Below are 21,866 nucleotides of genomic sequence, written 5' to 3'. Positions count from 1 at the left end.
CTACGTATTGTTTTTTAATTCTTTAAAATGTTTTATTGTTAACCAAAGAAACTGGTACAACAGTATTATATACTACTGTAAATACAGAAATGTAAATAATAATACACAAAAAATCTAACCAAAACAAACAAAAACAAAACATGCCAGAGTGTATAAACTACTGATCCATTAATAATATTATATATTAATAAACATATGTCTTCTTTGCTTTTTAATTGATGTTCTTCAAACTGGTGCTATGGTCCTTATTCTCCTGAAGAAAATGAATACAATTTGGTATTTCTTCATGTGTATATGAAATTTTCCCAAAATAATAAAAAGTTGTACAATAAAAGTAAAATTATTGTAACAATAACTTTAATTGAAATAATACATAGGCCTACATCAAAATTGTTTAATTTAAATATAACATTTGTTTTTCTTCTAATGAAGTTTCCCACATCCACCCAAAAAATCGTGTAGGCTACAATCACAAAACAGATGGATAATAAATTATTTTTTCCTTTAAAAAGTCACATGAATAATCCATATCTAAATATAACCTCTCTAACACACTTTTAGCTGGTTTTAAATGCAGCCGCTATACTTTTTACGTTTAATGCAATTTAGGCTATTCCAGTATTTTTCTGAAAGACGAATCCACTTTAGAAGATTGGGAGACCGTGTCGGTGCCTGTTATTCAAAATAGATGATAGTTATTTGACAAATATTTAATTAAATTGTATAGATTGTATATAATGTATATATTTTTAATCAAATTACCCTTTCAACTCAGCAACAACCATTTAGTAATTTGTCTTAGTGTTAGTTGCAATTTAAGTTTTAGTTGCAATCTTCACAGTTTCTTTCCCCCTTTAGTAAAGTGGTACAGTCCGATCATTCTAACGAGCGCAGAGCAGACCGAGAGAGAGATGAAGCAAGCAAATAACAGTCCGTGGGTGAAGATGGACTAGATACCTGCAAACCAAACCGCACTAAACTGGATCATGGTTTTGTTACACGGTTCCTGGATTTTATTCATATTATTTTCACGTAAGTTATTCATCTGTTTTTCTTTTGATCACGATGTAGAGATAGAAAACTGAGACAGACAACTAAAGCAACAGGTTGAGAGCTTAGAAAACCGTGAGCCCGGCTTTATTTTTAGATTGATCACGGGTCCTTGCGACGGTTTTTACTATAATCCATTTACATTAACCCCTGACAAAGCATTTACAATTCAATACATTTATTAACATTACTTTTTATTTTTTATTACATAGCACTTTTTTATTGCATTATGAGTTTTTTTCTATTGAAAACTACAAGCTAAAAACTAAACTAAATATAATAATAATAAAAATAAATGACTGATTTAAATTAAAATGCAACCTACATTTGCTCAACAATAATTATAATTGATTATTGAAAATTATAGAATGCTTTATATACATACACTTATGCTCTTATATAAACGCAGGCCTATATAAATATAAAATACTTCACAGCTTAAGATTGTATTAGCCTTCTTTAATTATACTGCATATAATGCATGATGCACATTTGAAACTATTTAACATCCCAAAGTTGTTGTTGTGGGAGAGAATTGTGGGAAGCGCTGCTGGAATGTGTGTCAGGGAGTGCAGCTGCATTGTATCACTTCTTGAAGGGTGGATGCAACAGAGACAATGCAATATATGATGGTTGTTTTATGAGCAAGTCATTGGCCAGCTTTGTGAAGTGACGTGAGCTAAAACTACACTCTTAAAAAATCCCTCTCAGTAGACAGTATATATGTGGATTTGTATAAATATTATAGAGACAAGTTGTTTTGAGCTGTTAAAGAGCTGAATACTATTTGCAATAATTTGTAATACTCCTCCCTATAATGATTTAGTTTGCATCAGCAGTTCATTAACACATACAATCAAGTAAAGATTCCTGCTAGTAATGGCTTGGTTTAAATCTCTTTAACCTAATTGGGTGTTCATGGATGGCTGAGTCTATGAGTGTATCTTATTGGTGGGACCTCAACACCCCCCTCCTACACTGAGTCTTAGTGTGTGGGGGTTCACCATAATGCCAAACAATGATTCAAACAGGCAAAAGAGAGGACAAAAGGAGGACCCCATCTACCCTGAACTGGGTATTAATGAATGTAATAAAGAATTCTAGCCTACATTTCCCTCAGCAACATGATCATTCTACACTCAAGTAAAGTTGGAAAATGCTCAGGAAGTTGCTCTGTTTCCTCTAAGGCAACAATGAATGTCTCATCCAGACATCTGTGATGACTGGCAGTTGTTTATTTTTTATGCATGTGTACTCCACCCTTTGACGAGAATTAGGGTGTATCTGTGTTTGTGGGAGAGACCTCTGCTCTACTTGGACTAAATTTGATCATTTTAGAATGTTTAGGTTCCACCCCAAACAGTCAGTGCTAGAGGCGGTGACGTCGCTACAAAAAAACTACAGCCCCCACCTCTCTGCGCCCCCCTGCATAGCATGGAATTTAACTTTCTTTACTCACACTTCTCTTTCTGTGTTTCTCACACCAGCAGATCCTCCTCCTGGGTGCTTCTCCGATTTTGTCCAGCTTTCTGTTCCATAATCTCCCACACATGGCTGGACAAACACACTCTTTCATGCTTACACACACACACACACACACACACACACACACACACACACACACACACACACACACACACACACACACACACACACACACACACACACACACACACACACACACACACACACACACACACACACACACACACACACACACACACATTCAAATGCTGACTGACTGGATCCAGATGTTTTTAGACATTGTTTTCAAGTCATTTCACCTTGTAATCTCTAGCTGATTCCCTTTGGAATGGAGTGACTAAGCATTCTCGAAAAGACTGAGCAAAATCAGTTTTTTTGATTGCACTGGTTGGTTAGGCCTAGTCTGAGAAAGGGCTTTGGGTAATGAACACATGCCTGTCTCTGACACTATGAAACGTACCATTAGACTCAAACGCCATAATACTAATCATGAACAGGTCAGTAGTCATTACAGTTGCAGCTACAAGCTCACTGTATCTTGGAATTTGCATTACTCTCTTTGCTCATGGGTGTGTTTGCTTATCCACTAAATTTCACAGAAAAGAAAGGACATAGTTTCGTCTCATTTTTATAGCCTGACAAGCTAGACCCACATCAAGATGTTTGGTCTGGAAACTCACCATAGACAGGGCTCAATCCGAGGGGCGGGATAAACGGTTGTCTTTCAAACTCCCTCTGCACGCGATAGGACTACAACCAACCAGAGCAACGAAAGGTGAAAGCTAGTTGATAGATTAAACATTCGCCGTATCCGGTCGGCAAAACTCCGAACACATCTTCCCTTTTTAAGAATGACTTTAGTGCCGTTCTTTGTTCTTTTCTCAGAGAAAAGCTTAACTCCAAGTCTTCCAGAGTTGCGGTCAAAGCTGATTCGAAAGACCGCCGCCATTCTCCAGTTTCTGTGTTAACTAGAAGCACGCAAACGCAACTCGGCCGTCGTCATTATGGCCCCGCCCACCGACTCTATACACGATGTGATTGGCCTGGCAAGAGTTAGTGGAATACAGCTCAGAAGGGTATTGAGAGTTGCTAGATGACACTTGCGGGCAGATTAAATTTGCTGCCGCTAGGGTGCGTCTAGATTTCTAGGCTATCATTTTTACGCAGATGCACAAAAAACACATTTTGCTGTTGATAAAATAGATATATGATCCTAACAATATGAACATTAAAATTGCTTTCCTTTTAGCAACACAAGCAATTCAGCATTTATTAATATGATATTCTAATATCGATCTAGCTTACTGCAGTGTGCAACAAGTGCCATAGCAGCAGCTGAGCAAATGCACAGAGTAATGTTATAACATAATCTTCAACACTCTCAAATATGTCTAATATGTTAAAACACGCCCCTCATCTCTCATTAGCGATCACTTCAGCGACCTCGTTCAGCTCCCACAGCACTCGGCCCTGCTCTGCTTCATACTAGAGTATGGTTAATAATCTCATCCATGAACATGATTTCTGCCCGAATCCCATCCCGATTCTTTTCCACTGCGCTTTCTCTGCATCTCAATCTCTGCGACATATTGTGCCTTTAATAAAAAATAAATAATGAAAAAAGTGTCCATTTGTCTAAAAAACATTTGTCTATATTATTTTCAATTGAGTTGTTTTTGTAACAATCAGCTAATTTTAATATACAAAAAAATACACATGTATAATAATTGTGACACCAAAGAAATAACATTACTGTACATCTACAGGAAGACAATACATTTAATGAATTGATTCATATTAAAGGGTTAGTTCCCCCAAAAATGCAATTGACGTCATTAATGACTCACCCTAATGTCGTTCCACACCCGTAAGACCTCCGTTCATCTTCAGAACACAGTTTAAGATATTTTATATTTAGTCCGACAGCGTATCTAAGTGTATGCACACTATACTGTCCATGTCCAGAAAGGGAATAAAAACATCATCAAAGTAGTCCATATGTGACATCAGATAGTTAGTTAGAATCTCTTGAAGCATCGAAAATACATTTTGGTCCAAAAATCACAAAAACTACAACTTTATTCAGCATTGTCTTCTCTTCAGCGTTTGTTTTCAACAAAAAACAGAGTTCTGCACTGCATTTAGATGTCCTAAAAAAGGGTTACACTTTTTTTTTTGTATTTGTATAATACGTTTTTGTCTTAATTCTAGTTGTCCCAACAGTTTTATAAGCAAAACAAATATGCTGACTTTCAGAGGCAGACAATAGTCTGCTCAAGTAAAAAAAATAGTATACTTTATCAGTGTTTTTCTTTGGAAAACTTTTACTTCACTTCATTCCAAAGCATAATATATAATGTCATACTTTTTACTGCATTACATTTCATAAATAAAAGTTGTTTTTTTCTTACCTTTAATACTTATTTACATAAATAATTTAATACTTTCTTACTTGAACTCAAGCAAATCATTGAATTCATTTTACTTCAGTAAAAGTATACAGTACTACATTTTTAATAATTAAGTATTAAATGATATTCAATATGAAATGTATTGCTGTAAAAAGTACAATATTATGTTTTGGAATGTTGTGAAGTAAAAGTTTCCAAAGAAGAACACTGATAAAGGATATATACTAGAAAAACAAAATTACTTTTGTATTGTAAAAACACTTCAATACGGTCCACCTCTGTGGTTACATAGATATACTGGCCATCATGATCAGAGACTTTTTAAGTCATTCTGAAGACAACAAACATGCACCTTGTTATTAGGAGATGCATGACAAACAATAAAAAAAGTGTTCTAAAACTGGCTTAAAAATATTAAATATTTGACACCTCTGAAGCTAAAAAATGTAAGCTGGGCACAGACTTACATTTTTTAGCACACTGTTTTCTGTGAAATCTGCAGACTGTCTTTGATTTCCGTTAAAGGGTTAGTTCACTCAAAAATGAACATTCTGTCATCATTTTTTATTATTAATCCTTTATTTAACTAGGGGAAAATCATATTGAGAATATCTTCTCTTTTTCAAATGATCCCTGGCCAAGAAAGGCAGCCCTTAAAAATGTATCAGCACCTCATAAACAATGCAACACCTAACAAGTTAAATACCACAACAAACAAAATATGACACAATAACATAACCAGAACAGGCAGAAAACAAAACAGCAATCTATCACACTTATAGTTGAAGGTTTCTGTGACATATAATTTAAAATCATTAAGTGGAATTATAGTGCCTAGCTTCAACCGAAGGGGCATTGTAACGGAAGGCAATTTTACCAAATTCAGATTTTACAGCAGGTATAGTAAAAAGAATGCTATTTTTTGACCTGAGATTGTATCTATTGTTTTCAACCAAAGAGAAAACTGATAAATAAGAAGGCAACAATCCTATCACTGCCTTGTAAACAAAAATAAGCCAGTGATGCTGTCTAAGAATTTACTCAGCCTTATGTTGTTCCAAACCTGTATGAGTTTCTTTCTTCTGTTGAACACCAAAGAAGATATTTTTAAGAGTATTGTTAACCAGACAGTTGACAGCCATTGACTACCATAGTATTTTAAAGGGTAACTGGTTGCTGTCATTCACTAATAATGTCTTTTTTCTAACTATACATTCTTTCTCTCTCATTTTCTCACAGTACAAAGTTGTAATGGTGTACAGGTGACTGTGAAAGATGAAAAGAAGTTTGCCATGCTGTTCTCCTCCATTGTTCTTCCGTGCCATTACACCACACACTCCACTCAAACCGCAGTGGTACAGTGGTGGTACAAGTCTTACTGTACAGACCGCACTCGGGATTCCTTCACCTTTCCTGAGTCCATGGGGGTCCGCGTATCTGATCTGGGAGCTACGTCTCATCTGGACTGTTCTGACAAGGGCCGCACGGTCCGCATCGTGGCCTCAGGACAGGGAGCTTCCATGACCTTAGCAGAACACTACAAAGGAAGAGATATCTCCATCATTAACAGTAATATCTTTGTTGTCTTATAACTGCAATATTTCGCTGGAGGTTGTTTAGCTTGATTATAGGTGGAGTTCTGTCAAATATTAGGCAGAATATTGTCATGAATTACCTTATAAACATTTACAGTTTTTACAGACCAATACGAGCACATTAAAAGGACGTCAGTTGGATTCAAAGTGTAAAGTGAAATTCCAAACTTAATGACTCACAAAGGGGACTTCCATGGTCATTTATTAACTAGATAATTCAACAGGTTAATCTCAAACACAAAATGGCAAAAAGGTCAACAAGTTTGTAACCTAATAGTCAATTAAATAACATCATGATTAGAGGATTTATGAAGCAATGCTGGCATAATAACATCTAAGTTACACGTAATATCTATGAATTTTATTGCATTGAAAAAAAAAAAAAATCCACCAAAATAAGTGGATTTTATTACAAAGAAACGTTGATAGTTATGTTTGATAGGTTTAAAACAATGCTTTTCAAAAGTTTCTGTTTTTTGAAATAACTATTTTATGCTAACCAAAGTAAAACCAGTAATATTGTGAAATATTATTACAATTTAAATTAACTTTTCTATTTTAATTTTAAAATGTATTTAGTGTCAAATGATTATTTTAATAATAATAAAAATATTAGAATATGTTATATTAGGTATTATTGGTGTTAAAAACAGTTTGTTGTATTGTGCTTGGGGTGAGGGCCTGCTATATATTTTACATATATAATCTACAAACTGTTTAATGTTCAGAATAAAATAAAAAAAAACATTAAACAACTAAACTCTAACAGGTCTTTCCATTTTCTTAAAAACACAGAAAAATCAAATCTGAGCTAGGGTACCAGTCTGACCAACCAACAGCACTGGATGGCTCAACAAGAGTGCATTATGTTCAGGAAACATTCACAGAAATGGTCAAATTAAACTGATGTGATTTCATTCACTTTGTATGAATTTTACTCTACAGTGCAATTAACCCAGTTTAAGTTCAAATGAATCAGTTAAACTGTGGAAATAGGTGTCATTATTTTATTAAGTAAGACCAAAGGTGTGTGAGAACTTAAGGGGAACTGACATCATACTTCCTTAGACATGGCTTTGGGATGAGAAAAGGTATTGCATAATTTGTTTTAAGATGTCACTTTCTTTTTAATACAGTGACTTCATAAATTAACTGTGGCGTAATGGCCCAAATACCTCTTGGGGCTACTGTGTAATAAAATCATCAATTAATATTATTATTAAACTTTGAGCCTCCTCTATACACTCAAGTCTGCAATTTTGTGTGTAAACCCACTCTCTCCCTAGGAAGCACAGCCGATTGTGCTGTGTTTTCCTGTTCCTTAAATAGGGCTGTTTTTTTTCTAGGTTGCACAATGGTCAGGGGGCTGGACCTCATAAAGGTCTCACAAAACACCCCCACGGCTTTCCTTATCAAACGCAAACACCCTCTTCTCTGACTTTAGCCATCAAAGCTCTCCCTCCTCCAGTCACCTCTCAAACAAAGACTATGACTGTTCTGACAAAATATCACAGAATCACAGATAGATAATGAGTATGAATGATATGTGAACAATAACGTTAAGTGCTAAAAGTGACTGATGTCATTCAGATTAAACAAATTACGCAACTGACAGCTAACCAATGTTACAATGTAAAACTAAAACTATTAAAACTAAATTGTATTTTTTTAATCGTTCAGTCTGGGTCATTAATACGTGTATAATATTTCCTGGCCTTTTCAGAAGCAGATCTGCACATTGGACAGCTGCAGTGGGGCGACAGCGGTGTGTATTTCTGTAAGGTGACCATTGCTGATGATCTGGAAGGGAAAAATGAAGACCAGGTGGAGCTACTGGTGCAGGGTGAGTCTCATGAGTACACATCCTTTACAAAACCTTATTTAGTTAGCAAAACAAAAATGTCAGTTCAGCGCCCAGTTAACAGGCAACATTCTCTGAACTTTAGCTGGGTTCTCTTAAAGTTATGAAGAAACATTCTTTAAGTAGGCTAATGTTTTCTTATAGTTTATTTTTATATATTTTCAGAACTAAGACAAACAGTAACAGTCAAAACAGTTTGAATGGTATTTACATGGATGTTTTTTTCAAAATGTAACTTTTAAGGGGGGAAAAACTCCTATACAGGCACTATATTGAAGCCACAATATGTAATTTTTGTTGCTTAGAGGTTGCTTATTCAAAAAAAGGGGCGTAGCTTGATGACACCTTGATTTCTTGAGCTTTTATTATGTTGCAGATAGACGCTTTCCAGTTAAGTGTTGATCGATATTAAGCATGGTAAAACATGGTACTCGCGGTAAATCAAGAAAACAAGGTTTAGACAATAAGACTAACTGTGTTAAGCGATATAAAAATGATTAGTTTTCTGTCTATGAATATCTTAAAACAGTTGCTGACCTGTCTAATAAAACACATAATATATTAAAGCGTCTTTGGTGTTTCCATGTTTTCTACAAAATAAAACCTGAAATCGAAGGTAACGCAGGTATGATGTCATTGATAGGCGACGCACTGGTACGGTCCCTGTCCTGGTTAAAATTGCTTATTTCTCTGGATTTAAACATTCTTCGAAACATTTGGGATAATGCCAGTACATAAGTCAACAAAATATATAACATTGTTCTAGTGGTTTTTGGATCATTTAAGCCAACATATTACATATTGTGCCTTTAAAGAGAGAAACGGGAAGTCAACAGGTTATCATGTAAACATACCATATATACATACACACTTACACTGACACACATACATACGTACACATCCATACTTTTCAAGTGTAAAACATTTGTTCAAAGTTATCTGGTCTTCCATAACGTTCTCAGAGAGTTCCTCTAAAACATTGATACATAGTTCATTCAACGTTTTTACCATACAACATTTAGTTGGATGCTCGCATAACATTTTAAAATGTTTTAAAACTATTTTGTAATTGTTCCCAGGTCTGTTTGTTCCTTGTCAGTCAATGTTTGCTGTTACATGTAGATGGTTTGTGTTCTTCTGTTCCCCGTGTTTCCTAGCTTGTTGTATTCTTTTGTCTCAGTTTATGTTTTGTATGTTTGTTCAGATAAACCATCCACATAGATCTGCTTGACGCCTTCTCTCTTTTGTTCCCGCTAGCATTACAGTAATGCTCCCATTGTTTGTAAAATGATAAAGGAAATGTTCCCTTAACTTTTTTTAAATGACCAAGACAGAACGTTCAGAAATAACCTTTTTGGAAACTTAAATGGGAACTTATTTTTTTAGATGGGTATAACAGGAACAGGAATCAAAAAGTCTGAACTGTTAAAAATGTTTGAAAAAGTGCAGGTAAATGCTGTGCTTTAGGGACTCCCAATATCTGTGATTATTTACAGAGTTTTCTATGAAAAAACCTATTTACTTTTGTGTGTGCATGCTTAGTTGTTGTATCTAAATAATTGTTAATGCCAATCCCTTTCTGAATTCCTGAGTGCACTTACAAGCGCTACCATGGCAACAACTGAACGGCGCATGCTTCTCAACATGGCTCAGAGCCTTAATAAGAGAAGCTATTGTTCATTTGTCCCCTGGCAGATCAGTACAACCTCACATATTTTACACGTCCTGGGCAGGATCACTGCCGAGAGAAACAATTTGTTTGGTGGTGTGGGACTGACCCCAACAGCATAAGTTATTTCTGTGTCAGCTGGACAAAGCAGAGTCAGACGCCTCATGCCAGACAAAGAGTAAATAACTGGCCGTTATCGACAAGAGCAATATAAGCCACTTCTTAAGCCGTTTCCATGGGAATGAAGGGGATTTCAGGGGCCAGAGGATGCCAGGGCCTCCAGAACAGCCCTGTGCAGTGAAGAGAAAAATAACATGAGAGGGTTAGAGCTTACACAGCAGGATCAACGAGAGTGTTAGGAGGAAGTCACTCCTGCTCTTAGAGTAATCAAGGTTTAATTGGTTTACGAAATGGAGAGTATAATATTTGGTGGTTAAAAGTTTGACTTTGAACCTGACACTCCCTATTTTATTACACTTGCTGAGTAGTCAAATTTTACTTACATTTTAGCTCTTCTTGGTTCTTAGTGGTGCATGCTAAAGACAGCAACCTTATTTTTGCTCAGAATTAGGAACTGTACTGTAATTACCAGTAATTTATTAAATACTATATAATAATTTTGATACAATAATAAGCAGTTTTCCAAATGCAAAATACCTAATTTTTAAAGGTAACACAACAAAAAAGTTAAAAGTGTGGTAAAAAAAAAGTTAAAAGTGTGGTAAAAAAAAAAAAAAAAGTTAGTTATTCTAATAATTAGTTTTATTTAAAGACATTTTGGTGACGTTTGATTTCCTTTAGGTGGTCACGATATTTTCTCTTAATTCTCCTAATTCATTCTCCCAGTCGACATTAAATTTCTACAGAACACAATAGTTGTGGGGTATATAAAATATATATTACTGTATTTCTTCTGTGAATCAAATTTTTTTTGAAGAATATATCAATGTTTATTTGGCCCCCATGGACTTCCATTTTATGGACCAAAACAATATATCCTGTTTTGTGTCCCATTTGGGTGAAGTATCCCTTTAAGTCTGATAATAACCTGTAATCTACAGTACACCGAGCTGGCCATGTCTCTCCTCATGTCTCTATGTCTCATCATGAGGTCCCCTTTACTCTCAGATTACGGTTGGTTTAATGACTGTAACAGAGGAGTAGAGGGGATGGAGGTGGATATTATTTTTCCTCTTCCTGTCTGCCAGCTAAGCACTTCCTGTCACTCAGGGATAAATCTGCTCTGACAGTGGGCAGATTTGTTTACAACACCCTCTCATTCAGTTGAAAGACTTGCAGCTTTTTGTTAAGACGAATTGAAGACAGATCTTTTCTTTCGTATTGTGACGTACATCCGAGTGAAATTGGTTATTGGGAAAAAAATGTAGGGCAGGGACTTGGTTTTATCCATCAGTTGTTGATTGAATCGGGGTAGATATGAATGCAAGCTTGTGGTCGACTGTAAGATAGAGGCGGAGTTTGAGCGGAGCAAGTCTGGCTTATGTCACCAGAGAGTTTTGTTTAGACATTTTGAGGTCAAAGTAAAAAAGAACTTTTTTCATATGCACCAATAAATTGTTCACAATAAGATCAATAACATACATTTCGAAAATAGATAGGTTGAATTTGCATTTCATGCTAATATTAGGAATGAGATTCGTGTCTTGCACACTTGTATTAAGACATAACATTTAAGGTCTTAGGCTAAACATTGAGGCCGGTTTAGGTGGTGAGAATGCTCTTTATTTTTGGCAGTGTGTCAGCCACAAAGTATACTCAGTGTAAAACAGACTACATGTAAGGCCACCCCCCTCATTTCTCTCCCAGGGAAGATATTTGTTGAAGGTAATTGGACAGTGCTGTGGGACACCTTTTAATTCCAAACAATGCCAACACTGTATCCATGGTGATGACGTGCTCTTGCCCCCTTTCAAGATGGTTAATGAGGCTGTGTGATTAATTAGTCTCCCATATTCCTCCACTGTCTCTCCCACTGAAGCCCCCTCTACCTCATTTCTTTCCCACCCTCTCTGTCCGTGCACATTAGTGAACCTGATCTGTGCTCAGGCCAAATATAAACACTGCACGAATGTACAAATCTACATTAGCATAAGCCCTGGGAACCAGAAACATGTCAACATATCATTACTGCTAGTAACCACTACAGAAACACAGCACTGGCCTAAAATTAGGTATTCATCCACTGGATTATGACCTTTCATCTTTTACTTGGCATGTGTCAGGGACTGCAAACAAACACAGATACACACATATACACACTTATGCACATACACTACCAATCAAATGTTTGGGCACACCTATGCAGTTTTTAATTATTATTTTATATTATATAAGCTAATAAGTACAGTCATAAAAGCTATGAAGTAACAAAATTGGCAGTATACGGATTATGCATTGATCAAAATTGTTGTACATTTATGCTTACCAAACCCATTTTAAGTATGCAACACACAGAAAAATTAGGTTAAATTTCATCTTTGTACCTGTTTTACTCCTAAAAGGTGCATACTAGTACCTTTGAGTACAAATGCGTACCTTAAGGTACTACTATGAACCTTTTTGTGGTAAAAATGGTACAACGTTGTTCTTTTAAGGGTACTGCCCCAGCGAGCTGTTGTACCCCTAAAGGTACAACTTTGACACCCTATTTTTCTGTGTGAAGGATCATGAGAAACATAAATTCAGGGAATTATGTCCAGACTTTTGACTGGTACTGTATATACATGCAGAAGTATATTTTTATTTTCCTGAATAAAAAAATCAGACATTGTACTTTATTTAGTCTGAACTAACAAAAAGGCCAATCGTGTTTAAAACCCCATTAAAAATGATCAGTTCAGCTTTCAGCTTGTATTTTTGATTAATTCACATCCACTAACAGTGTACTTTTTTCCATAATTACTCACACACAAGCCTTTACCCACTGCCCTAAACTTTAAACTTTCACTTGCTGCCCACTGTTGCTGTTCATATCTGATCTTCTCCCTTCTCCAGGTAGGACAGGTGTGCTGGATGACATCCTGCCTGAGTTTGATTTGGAGATTATGCCAGGTATGCCTGCCATACCTCTTTCTCCCTGCTTTCCTTTTCAGTGGGTACTCTCACACAAGCCCTTTTCAAATAATCTGCTTTATCCTCTTCTGCAATCAGCAAACTCAGAAATGCTCCAATCAGACCTGTCCTCTCTGAAAATTAAAAAACAACAAATGATAATTCAAAATTTCAAGACATAATTATCAGTTTAGCATAACATTACTGTATGCATTATTTATTATTATTTTTTATATTATAGAATAATAGTACAGTCATCAAAGCTATGAAGTAACAAAATTGAAAGTATAGGGATTATGCAGTGACCAAAATTGTTATTCACTCATGCTTACAAAACTAATTTCAAGTATGCAAGCATCATGAAAAACATAAATTCAGTGAAATGTGTCTAAACGTTTGACTGGTACTGTATATGCATGACCTAATGCATTATATTACTGCATAACTTTAAGTAACTAATCAGGTGATTGTTACTTTTTATGGAAAGTAACACTTTAGTTACATGTATCACCCTTTGCTGAGCCTTTCTCTCTTCCAGAATGCTAACACTATTGCTTCCAGTTTTTTTTTTATTCAAAGCCACTTCATTATCTTATAATTGAAGCGATAATTTTGCTGCATCGAATCATGCCGCTCGCTTGCACGCTGTCATACACACCAAATTAGGAGGAAGGGAGAGGTTTCATCAGGTTTTGATGGTAAATAATTGAGGTAAATTTAAAGTAACACTTGTACTCATTTTAAAGGTTTTTATGTAAAAAAAAAACAGATTTTCTGTTTAATCTACAGCATGTGGTAAAATAAGTCCCATTTTACCCGTGTTTTCAGTCCGAATCGAATGTAATAAAAAGGCAGTGTATACCACAAAATAATGGCAATTAAACACACATTTCATAAAATGACTCTTATGAAGAGGTTCTTTTTAGTGAATCAGTAACATGCAAAGGAGCATGTGTAATCCCATTCAGGACCAAATTACTCTTTTAATGAACCATTCAAAAAGACTCTGAATCAGTCTGATGGATATGTCAGAGATTAGAAACATCAAGTTTCATTTTAGTAATAAAGCAAAATGGACATATGGAATCTAACTGAGAATTTTTATTGATACCCAGCCCAGGTATTATGGTGTAAATTCATTTAAAAAAAAAAAAAAAAAAACGTTTTACTTTGCTCTTTACTTCCAAAAAGTAATTTAATGTCTTGTTACCCCATGCTGTAAGTGCTCAGAGCCATAAATATGAACATTCTTGAGAATGCAAAAGGTCCGTAATGTATGCCGTTTAGCACCACACCCAGAGGAAGTTCATCATTAGGCCTGTTGAGAGTCCAGATAAGGGGTTCTGCATCATTCACACTCTCCCTTGTGGTTTGTCACGATCAGAGACTTCACATCCTGTGGGCAAAAATGATTTCAGGACAGCACTTCCTTCAGGATCTGCTTATGGCACGGAAACCAAATTTCCTGATGAGTCTTTCTTGTCTCCCTCTTAGAATGGATGTTTGTCGGAGCTGTTGTCCTTGGTAGCGTTCTCTTCCTGTTGTTGGTTGGGATCTGCTGGTGCCAGTGTTGCCCTCACTCCTGCTGTTGTTATGTACGCTGTTGCTGCTGTCCGGATACATGTTGCTGTCCAAAACATTGTGAGTACACAAACACACAGATACATACTAACACGCGTTGTTCGAATTCACAACCTGAAAAAAAAATTCCCTTTTGCCTTCTCAGTATATGAAGCAGGGAAGATGGCAAAGAGCGGCCAACCTCCACAGATTGCTATGTATCAACCTTACTACGTCCCTGGTGTTCCTGTGGTTTCTGTGGTCCCTTCAGCCGCTCCATCCATCATTGAACCCAAGTTGTCTACAGTGCCTCCTTCAGTAGAAAACAATATAGCTGGAGGTAAGAGATAATACAACAGCATGTAAAGCCTTTTTCTTTACACACATCTGTCCAATGCTTGTCTAGTGAAAATGCATCTCCATTTGATTGAACAAATCATGCCTGCATCACCTAACTCAAATCAAACTCAACTAACATCATCTCCAGCTGGTACTGTAACTTTCGTCTTCATAGTAAAAAATACAGGCTATGGTATTTAAAATTGGAAGGGATTGTGGTTGGAACGAGATGAGTGTTTGCTGTTTTTGAGAATGTATGTGAACATGAGCTAACAACAGTAGACAAAGAATTGGAAATAGAATGTTATCTTAAGTTTCGAAGATGCTGACAGTCAAACAAGATAGCTGACATTGCGAGGCAGCAGTTGTTTTGTCTATGAAATTGGTGAATGGACCCTGAAGGGGGAGAATTGGTTTATAGAAAGTCTATGGTTCTTCTCATGTGTGTATATGGCATTGGTTGGCAAATAAATAAAGAAATAGTCTATGTTTTACAAGTGTTTAGCTTTTTACTAACATATCAATGTATTATATTTAACTAGCATTCATCATTTCATTTTATGAAACAGAAAACATAAAAAAAAGTGTTTATTTCTCAATTTAAATTATTTATTTAGTTTTATTTTTTAATGAATACATTCCTTTATTTTATTTTTAAGTGGCTCTCTTAATCCTCCATGAGTTGGATTGTAGGTGGTATGTGAATAAGACAGGGTTTTGTGCTACAGCTGGCTAAAATGGAGCAGTTTAATAAAATTTAATACATAAATACAATATGCAATATTGTGCAAGTGTTACGTGCGTGTGTTTTAACCTTAAAGGGATAGTTCTCCCAAAAATGATAATTCTGCCATCATTTATTCACCCTCAAGTTGTTCTAAAACTGTATAAATGTATGTCTTCTGATGAACACAAATTAAGATATTTTGAAGATTGTGGTTAACCAAACAGTTGATGGACCCCATTGACTTCCATAATATGGGGGAAAATACTATGGAAGTCAATGGTGCCCATTAGCTGTTTAGTTACTGACGTTCTTTGAAATATTGTCTTTTGCGTTCAGCAGAAGAAATAAATTCATAGTTTCATAATTCAGTTTTGGAACAACTTGAGGGTGAATAAATGATGGCAAAACTAAAAAAATTGGAGTGAATTATCCCTTTAAATTATGCGCAGTGTGTGTGGTAATATGGACACAGTAGCAACACACAGATCATGTGTGTGTCCGCAGTGCGCAGTGGCTATCGACTCCAGGCCAGTCAGGGTCAGGATGCTATGAAGGTTGTGTACTACGTAGAGAGGGACCTGGCACAGTTCCACCCTACCAAGGGGGCCAGTCATCCATGTAAGCCTGTATGCGGTCAGCATGTTTCTGTACTGTGTATTTGTATATGTGTGAAAAAGGAAGGCTGAATTTGAATCTAAGCTGAGTCAGTGAAAAGCTATGTAACAAGGATCAACTGCAAGACCTGAGGCATATTTATTTCATATCATCATTGTCCATTTAAAGGACGTGTAGTTTATGCAACATTAGTGGCACTAAATTGAAGTGCATGCATAATGATTGTTTCCCATCTAAACTCACCTATGGACCTGCCTTTAACATTCATGAGCAGTTCACACCAAAAAAAACGGAAAATCATTTACTTACCTTCATGTTGTTCCAAACCTGTATGATTTTTTTTATCTTCTGTCAAACACAAAATAAGATATCTTGAAGGATGTCACACTTTCATTAAATGGACAAAACAACAACAACAATAAAAAACATTAAAAACATGAAACATTTTTGTGTGTGTGTTCCATAGAAGAAAGAAAGTCATACAGATTTGGAACCCCATGATAATTTGAAAATTATGAGATTTTTTATTTTTAGATGAACTATCCAATTACAATAAATCTATGATTGTGCATGCTTCTTGATCGAAATTCATAATATTCTAACCAAGTACATAATTTCTGCCGTTTATAGATTTTCTGCTACAGCCTATTATGGGAATAGATTTGTGTTATTTACATGAGTGTTATCGTAAAAGAAAAGCAGAACATCAAGTCCATAATGATGTCATTGTGTCAGCAGCTGGCAGCCTATCAGAACTGAGCTCTCTGCATGACGGTGACATAGACTTCAGACAGACCTATCGGCAGGTCCAGAGGAAGGCACTTCCACCCATCAGTGACCACATTGAGGAGGCACATCATAGAACAGCATCGATTGGCCATGGGCTCCGCCCCTCACATTATCAGAGCAATCACTCTCTGGATGAGCATGACAACAGGTACAATTTGAGTTTGTGTGTGTGTGTGAGAGTGCGCATGTCCTAATCATTTAGCAAAGGGCTTTTCAAACTGGGTGTTAGGTGATCTGTCGACACATTAAATTTATCAAAAGTGACAATGTTAAAAAAAGATTTCTATTTGAAATAAAAACTTTTTTTTTGAACTCTCCATTCATAAAAGAATTGTGAAAATAAGTGTTCTGATTTTCAACACTGATAATAATAAGAAATGTTTCTTGAGAAGCAAATCAGTATACAGGTCCTTCTCAAAAAATTAGCATATTGTGATAAAGTTCATTATAATTCATCCATAATGTAATGATAGAAATTAAACTTTCATATATTTTAGATTCATTGCACACCAACTGAAATATTTCAGGTCTTTTATTGTTTTAATACTGATGATTTTGGCATACAGCTCATGAAAACCCAAAATTCTTATCTCAAAAAATTAGCATATCATGAAAAGGATCTCTAAACGAGCTATTAACCTAATCATCTGAATCAACTAATTAACTCTAAACACCTGCAAAAGATTCCTGAGGCTTTTAAAAACTCCCAGCCTGGTTCAAAACCTGGTTCTGGTACTCAAAACCGCAATCATGGGTAAGACTGTCGACCTGACTGCTGTCCAGAAGGCCATCATTGACACCCTCAAGCGAGAGGGTAAGACACAGAAAGAAATTTCTGAACGAATAGGCTGTTCCCAGAGTGCTGTATCAAGGCACCTCAGTGTGAAGTCTGTGGGAAGGAAAAAGTGTAGCAAAAAACGCTGCACAACGAGAAGAGGTGACCGGACCCTGAGGAAGATTGTGGAGAAGGACCGATTCCAGACCTTGGGGGAACTGCGGAAGCAGTGGACTGAGTCTGGAGTAGAAATATCCAAAGCCACCGTGCACAGGCGTGTGCAGGAAATGGGCTACAGGTGCCGCATTCCCCAGGTCAAGCCACTTTTGGGCTACAGAGAAGCAGCACTGGACTGTTGCTCAGTGGTCCAAAGTACTTTTTTCGGATGAAAGCAAATTTTGCATGTCATTCGGAAATCAAGGTGCCAGAGTCTGGAGGAAGACTGGGGAGAAGGAAATGCCAAAATGCCTGAAATCCAGTGTCAAGTACCCACAGTCAGTGATGGTCTGGGGTGCCATGTCAGTTGCTGGTGTCCACTGTGTTTTATCAAGGGCAGGGTCAATGCAGCTAGCTATCAGGAGATTATGGAGCACTTCATGCTTCCATCTGCTGAAAAGCTTTATGGAGATGAAGATTTCGTTTTTCAGCACGACATGGCACCTGCTCACAGTGCCAAAACCACTGGTAAATGGTTTACTGACCATGGTATTACTGTGCTCAATTGGCCTGCCAACTCCCCTGACCTGAACCCCATAGAGAATCTGTGGGATATTATGAAGAGAAAGTTGAGAGACGCAAGACCCAACACTCTGGATGAGCTTAAGGCCGCTATCGAAGCATCCTGGGCCTCCATAACACCTCAGCAGTGCCACAGGCTGATCGCCTCCATGCCACACCGCATTGAAGCAGTCATTTCTGCAAAAGGATTCCCGACCAAGTATTGAGTGCATAACTGAACATAATTATTTGAAGGTTGACTTTTTTTGTATTAAAAACACTTTTCGTTTATTGGTCGGATGAAATATGCTAATTTTTTGCGATTTTGGGTTTTCATGAGCTGTATGCCAAAATCATCAGTATTAAAACAATAAAAGACCTGAAATATTTCAGTTGGTGTGCAATGAATCTAAAATATATGAAAGTTGAATTTTTATCATTACATTATGGAAAATAATGAACTTTAAAAAAAAACTAATTTTTTTAGAAGGACCTGTATATGCTTTTTAAGGGATGGGTGAGCGGTGGGCGGTCGCAATTTGCCACCTCACCACTAGATGCCACTAAAATGTACCGCTAATATTTATACATTTCTGTTCATAATTTGGAGACAATGATCATATGAAACGTTTTGCCATGCTGCTTATATTTATCAGACAGTAGAATCCCGATCCCGCGCACAAAACTAGTTGACTGTGGATGAGAATCCAGAAAAAGGACTGATGAGACATTGTCCTACTCCACTTCACAGATGTTGAGTGAAAGGATAAATTTAGAATACATTTTTTTAGTCGTCTATCAGACTCTATGATCAGAGATGATTGCTTAACTGCTGTTTTCTCAACGTTGTCAATTCTTGTTGTATTTTGATGTTAAAAGTGTGCAGATTTGAGCATTTGAACTTTGCCGTGAGTATACAGGGTCTTTAGTGTATATGCCTGTACTAATAATATCATGACTGTTTGTGCAGGTGGAACTGTCGCTCTGAGCACCTGCCTCGCAAAGCCTTTGACAGCAGAGGGCGCACGGGGTCACTAGATGAGCTGGAAGAGTTTGCTATTTCGTATGGCCCACACGGTCGACGAAGAGGTGACTTTCGTGGACCTCAGCGAGACTTTGAAATGGGTCCAAGGTTGCGGGACCATCCCACGTCGTACCGAGACGGGCCACGCTATTCTCGTGATGACGACGATAACCACTGGCGTCGTCGAGGCTCCCCACCTTCCCCACCGAAAAGGCGCGACACAGGCGGCAGTGAGCGTTATGTTGCTCGTCAGAGGTCGTATGACGATACTTACCTGAACACTCTACTGGAGCGCAAGGCTAGAGGCCACGGAGAGCGGGGTGGGAGGGCTGATGATGACAGCGACACGCCCTCAAAAGGCAGTTCCAAGAAGAGCAGTGACTGTTACCAAAGCAGATCACCTAGCAACCGCCCCGAGGAGGAAGATCCTTTACCTCCATACTCTGAGAGGGAGGTGGAGAGGTTTAGAACTGAAGAGCTTATAGGGAGAGAACGGTACAGGACTGTTGATCCGGCCATGCGACCTTTTTCATACATACGTCCAGCTCAGGGACTGTCCCATACGCTACAGGAGCATAGGGAGGACAGGGACAAACCCAGGAAATTGGTGAGTTATTTATAACGGTCTGCCCTGGTTTATATTAAAAGGTGAAAAAAAACAAGGTGAATAAAAAGAAGAGATGATTGAGATTCCATTAATATGAAATGTACAGCCCCAAATATTATAGAGCACAAATAAATGTTCTGTCATTGAAAACATGGTGTATCTTGTCCACAAAAACAAAACAATCTCAGCTCACCAACCATGTGACATATATTTACATATTTACATAATTTGAAAATGTTAAGACTCCTAACATTAAAACATTTATTTTTATTTTTGAATCAAATAAATATAGTTGTGGTGAGCATGAGAGTTCTTTCAAAAACATAAAAAAAATCTTGCTGACCCAAACGGTAGTGTATATAATAAAAAATATATAGAAATAAAGCTTTATTTCTTGCAATTGTGACTTTATATCTAAAAAATATGACTTTATATCTCACAATATGACTATTTCTTATTTTATTTCACAATAAGCTTTTTATATTTGTAAATCTGAAGAAACATGCTTCCATAGATTAGACATCTACATATACTCTAGAATTTATTTTAATCATATTTTTTTATGTCACTTGTTTTCCAAAGAGTGACTCGGAGCGATCTGAATCTGAATTATTTTAATTGTACAGTATGTTACTTTGTGTATGCTGAAATGTAAATCATATTCTTTACAAGAATGTATTTTTGAATCATCAGAAAGTTTGATTGCTCAGGCAGGTTTTATGTGTTTGTTCCATTTGCGTGAATGTGTCATAAATGGCATCACTAACTCTAATGGGCTCTAAGTACTGCATTACACTGGCACACTAACAACGCATCATACTAATGGGTGTCTAATGTGTGGCTCTTGGTGTTTTTTAACAGACCACTCATCTAAGCAGAGACTCTCTAATTGTGTGACGTCCTCAGACTGAGCTGACATCATACTAATAACATCACCATCAAGCTGAAGAGAAATGCCCTGACACTAAGCATCAATCAGTCAGCAAGACACATTTTATGCAGGATCACACAGACATTAAGTGCTTGAGAACTTTTGCTGGTCAAGGGCAAGAACATAGTGTGTGTGTGTGTGTGTGTCTGTTTTTATTGTTTATATTGTTTAATTATGACCTACTGTCTTTATTAGTCCTTGAGACTGCCGCTGCACTAAAGTTATGTCAGAAAGGACTTTAAAATGGTTCAGATGATATTCAAGTGTAATAAACATTCCTTGGTATTTTGTATATCTTCAGTACTGTAATGGGACACTGTCTCTGATATTTCAATATGGCCTTTGTTTGCACTGTAATACATTTGTGTAAGTGTTCAAGGGAAGCATCAATGTTTGTGCTTTTTATAATGTGCCATTTATTTGTATTCCATGGTTTTAAAATATTTTTTTATATGAGAGTCAAAGACGAAAAGGGGTTTTCAAGCATGAAAAAATAAAAGTGTAAAACAGCTTTAAATTTTGTTTTTTCTCTCTCCATACATTAGAATGTGTCCTGTTTAATTTGATATATTTTGATATGGCTATCATATATTTTTTACCATGATTTACAGAAGACACCCACTAAAATGTTTTTCAGTG

General features: G+C 36.6%; 1 protein-coding gene across 4 annotated transcripts; it reads left to right on the top strand.

The window, feature by feature from the left end:
* Nucleotides 1-909: 909 nt before the first annotated feature.
* ildr2 (immunoglobulin-like domain containing receptor 2) lies at nt 910-21,847 on the top strand. Of its 4 annotated transcripts, XM_067444149.1 has the most exons (10): nt 910-1,032; nt 6,186-6,515; nt 8,265-8,384; nt 13,087-13,143; nt 14,638-14,784; nt 14,870-15,043; nt 16,274-16,387; nt 17,123-17,321; nt 19,636-20,296; nt 21,158-21,847. In XM_067444149.1, the coding sequence occupies exons 1-10, from the start codon at nt 987-989 to the stop codon at nt 21,191-21,193; spliced, it is 1,884 nt and encodes a 627-aa protein (XP_067300250.1). In that variant the 5' UTR covers nt 910-986; the 3' UTR covers nt 21,194-21,847. The 4 variants fall into 4 exon arrangements, with proteins under 4 accessions (XP_067300250.1, XP_067300251.1, XP_067300253.1 ...); XM_067444150.1 differs by lacking the exon at nt 13,087-13,143; XM_067444152.1 differs by lacking the exon at nt 16,274-16,387.
* The last annotated feature ends 19 nt before the right edge of the window (nt 21,848-21,866 follow it).

This window comes from Pseudorasbora parva, chromosome 5, assembly GCF_024679245.1.
Source record: "Pseudorasbora parva isolate DD20220531a chromosome 5, ASM2467924v1, whole genome shotgun sequence".
NCBI classification, from domain to species: Eukaryota; Metazoa; Chordata; class Actinopteri; order Cypriniformes; family Gobionidae; genus Pseudorasbora; species Pseudorasbora parva.
The sequence above is the reverse complement of the archived record's forward strand: the minus strand, read 5'-3'. Positions and strand labels throughout refer to the sequence as shown.

Bases quoted from the DNA above. Each gene is read 5' to 3' on its own strand.
- ildr2 (XM_067444149.1), top strand. From the start codon at position 987: ATGGTTTTGTTACACGGTTCCTGGATTTTATTCATATTATTTTCAC. The intron at 15,044-16,273 runs GTAAGAGATAAT...GTGTGTCCGCAG, and splicing joins AGAAAACAATATAGCTGGAG to TGCGCAGTGGCTATCGACTC. The intron at 20,297-21,157 runs GTGAGTTATTTA...GTTTTTTAACAG, and splicing joins GGGACAAACCCAGGAAATTG to ACCACTCATCTAAGCAGAGA.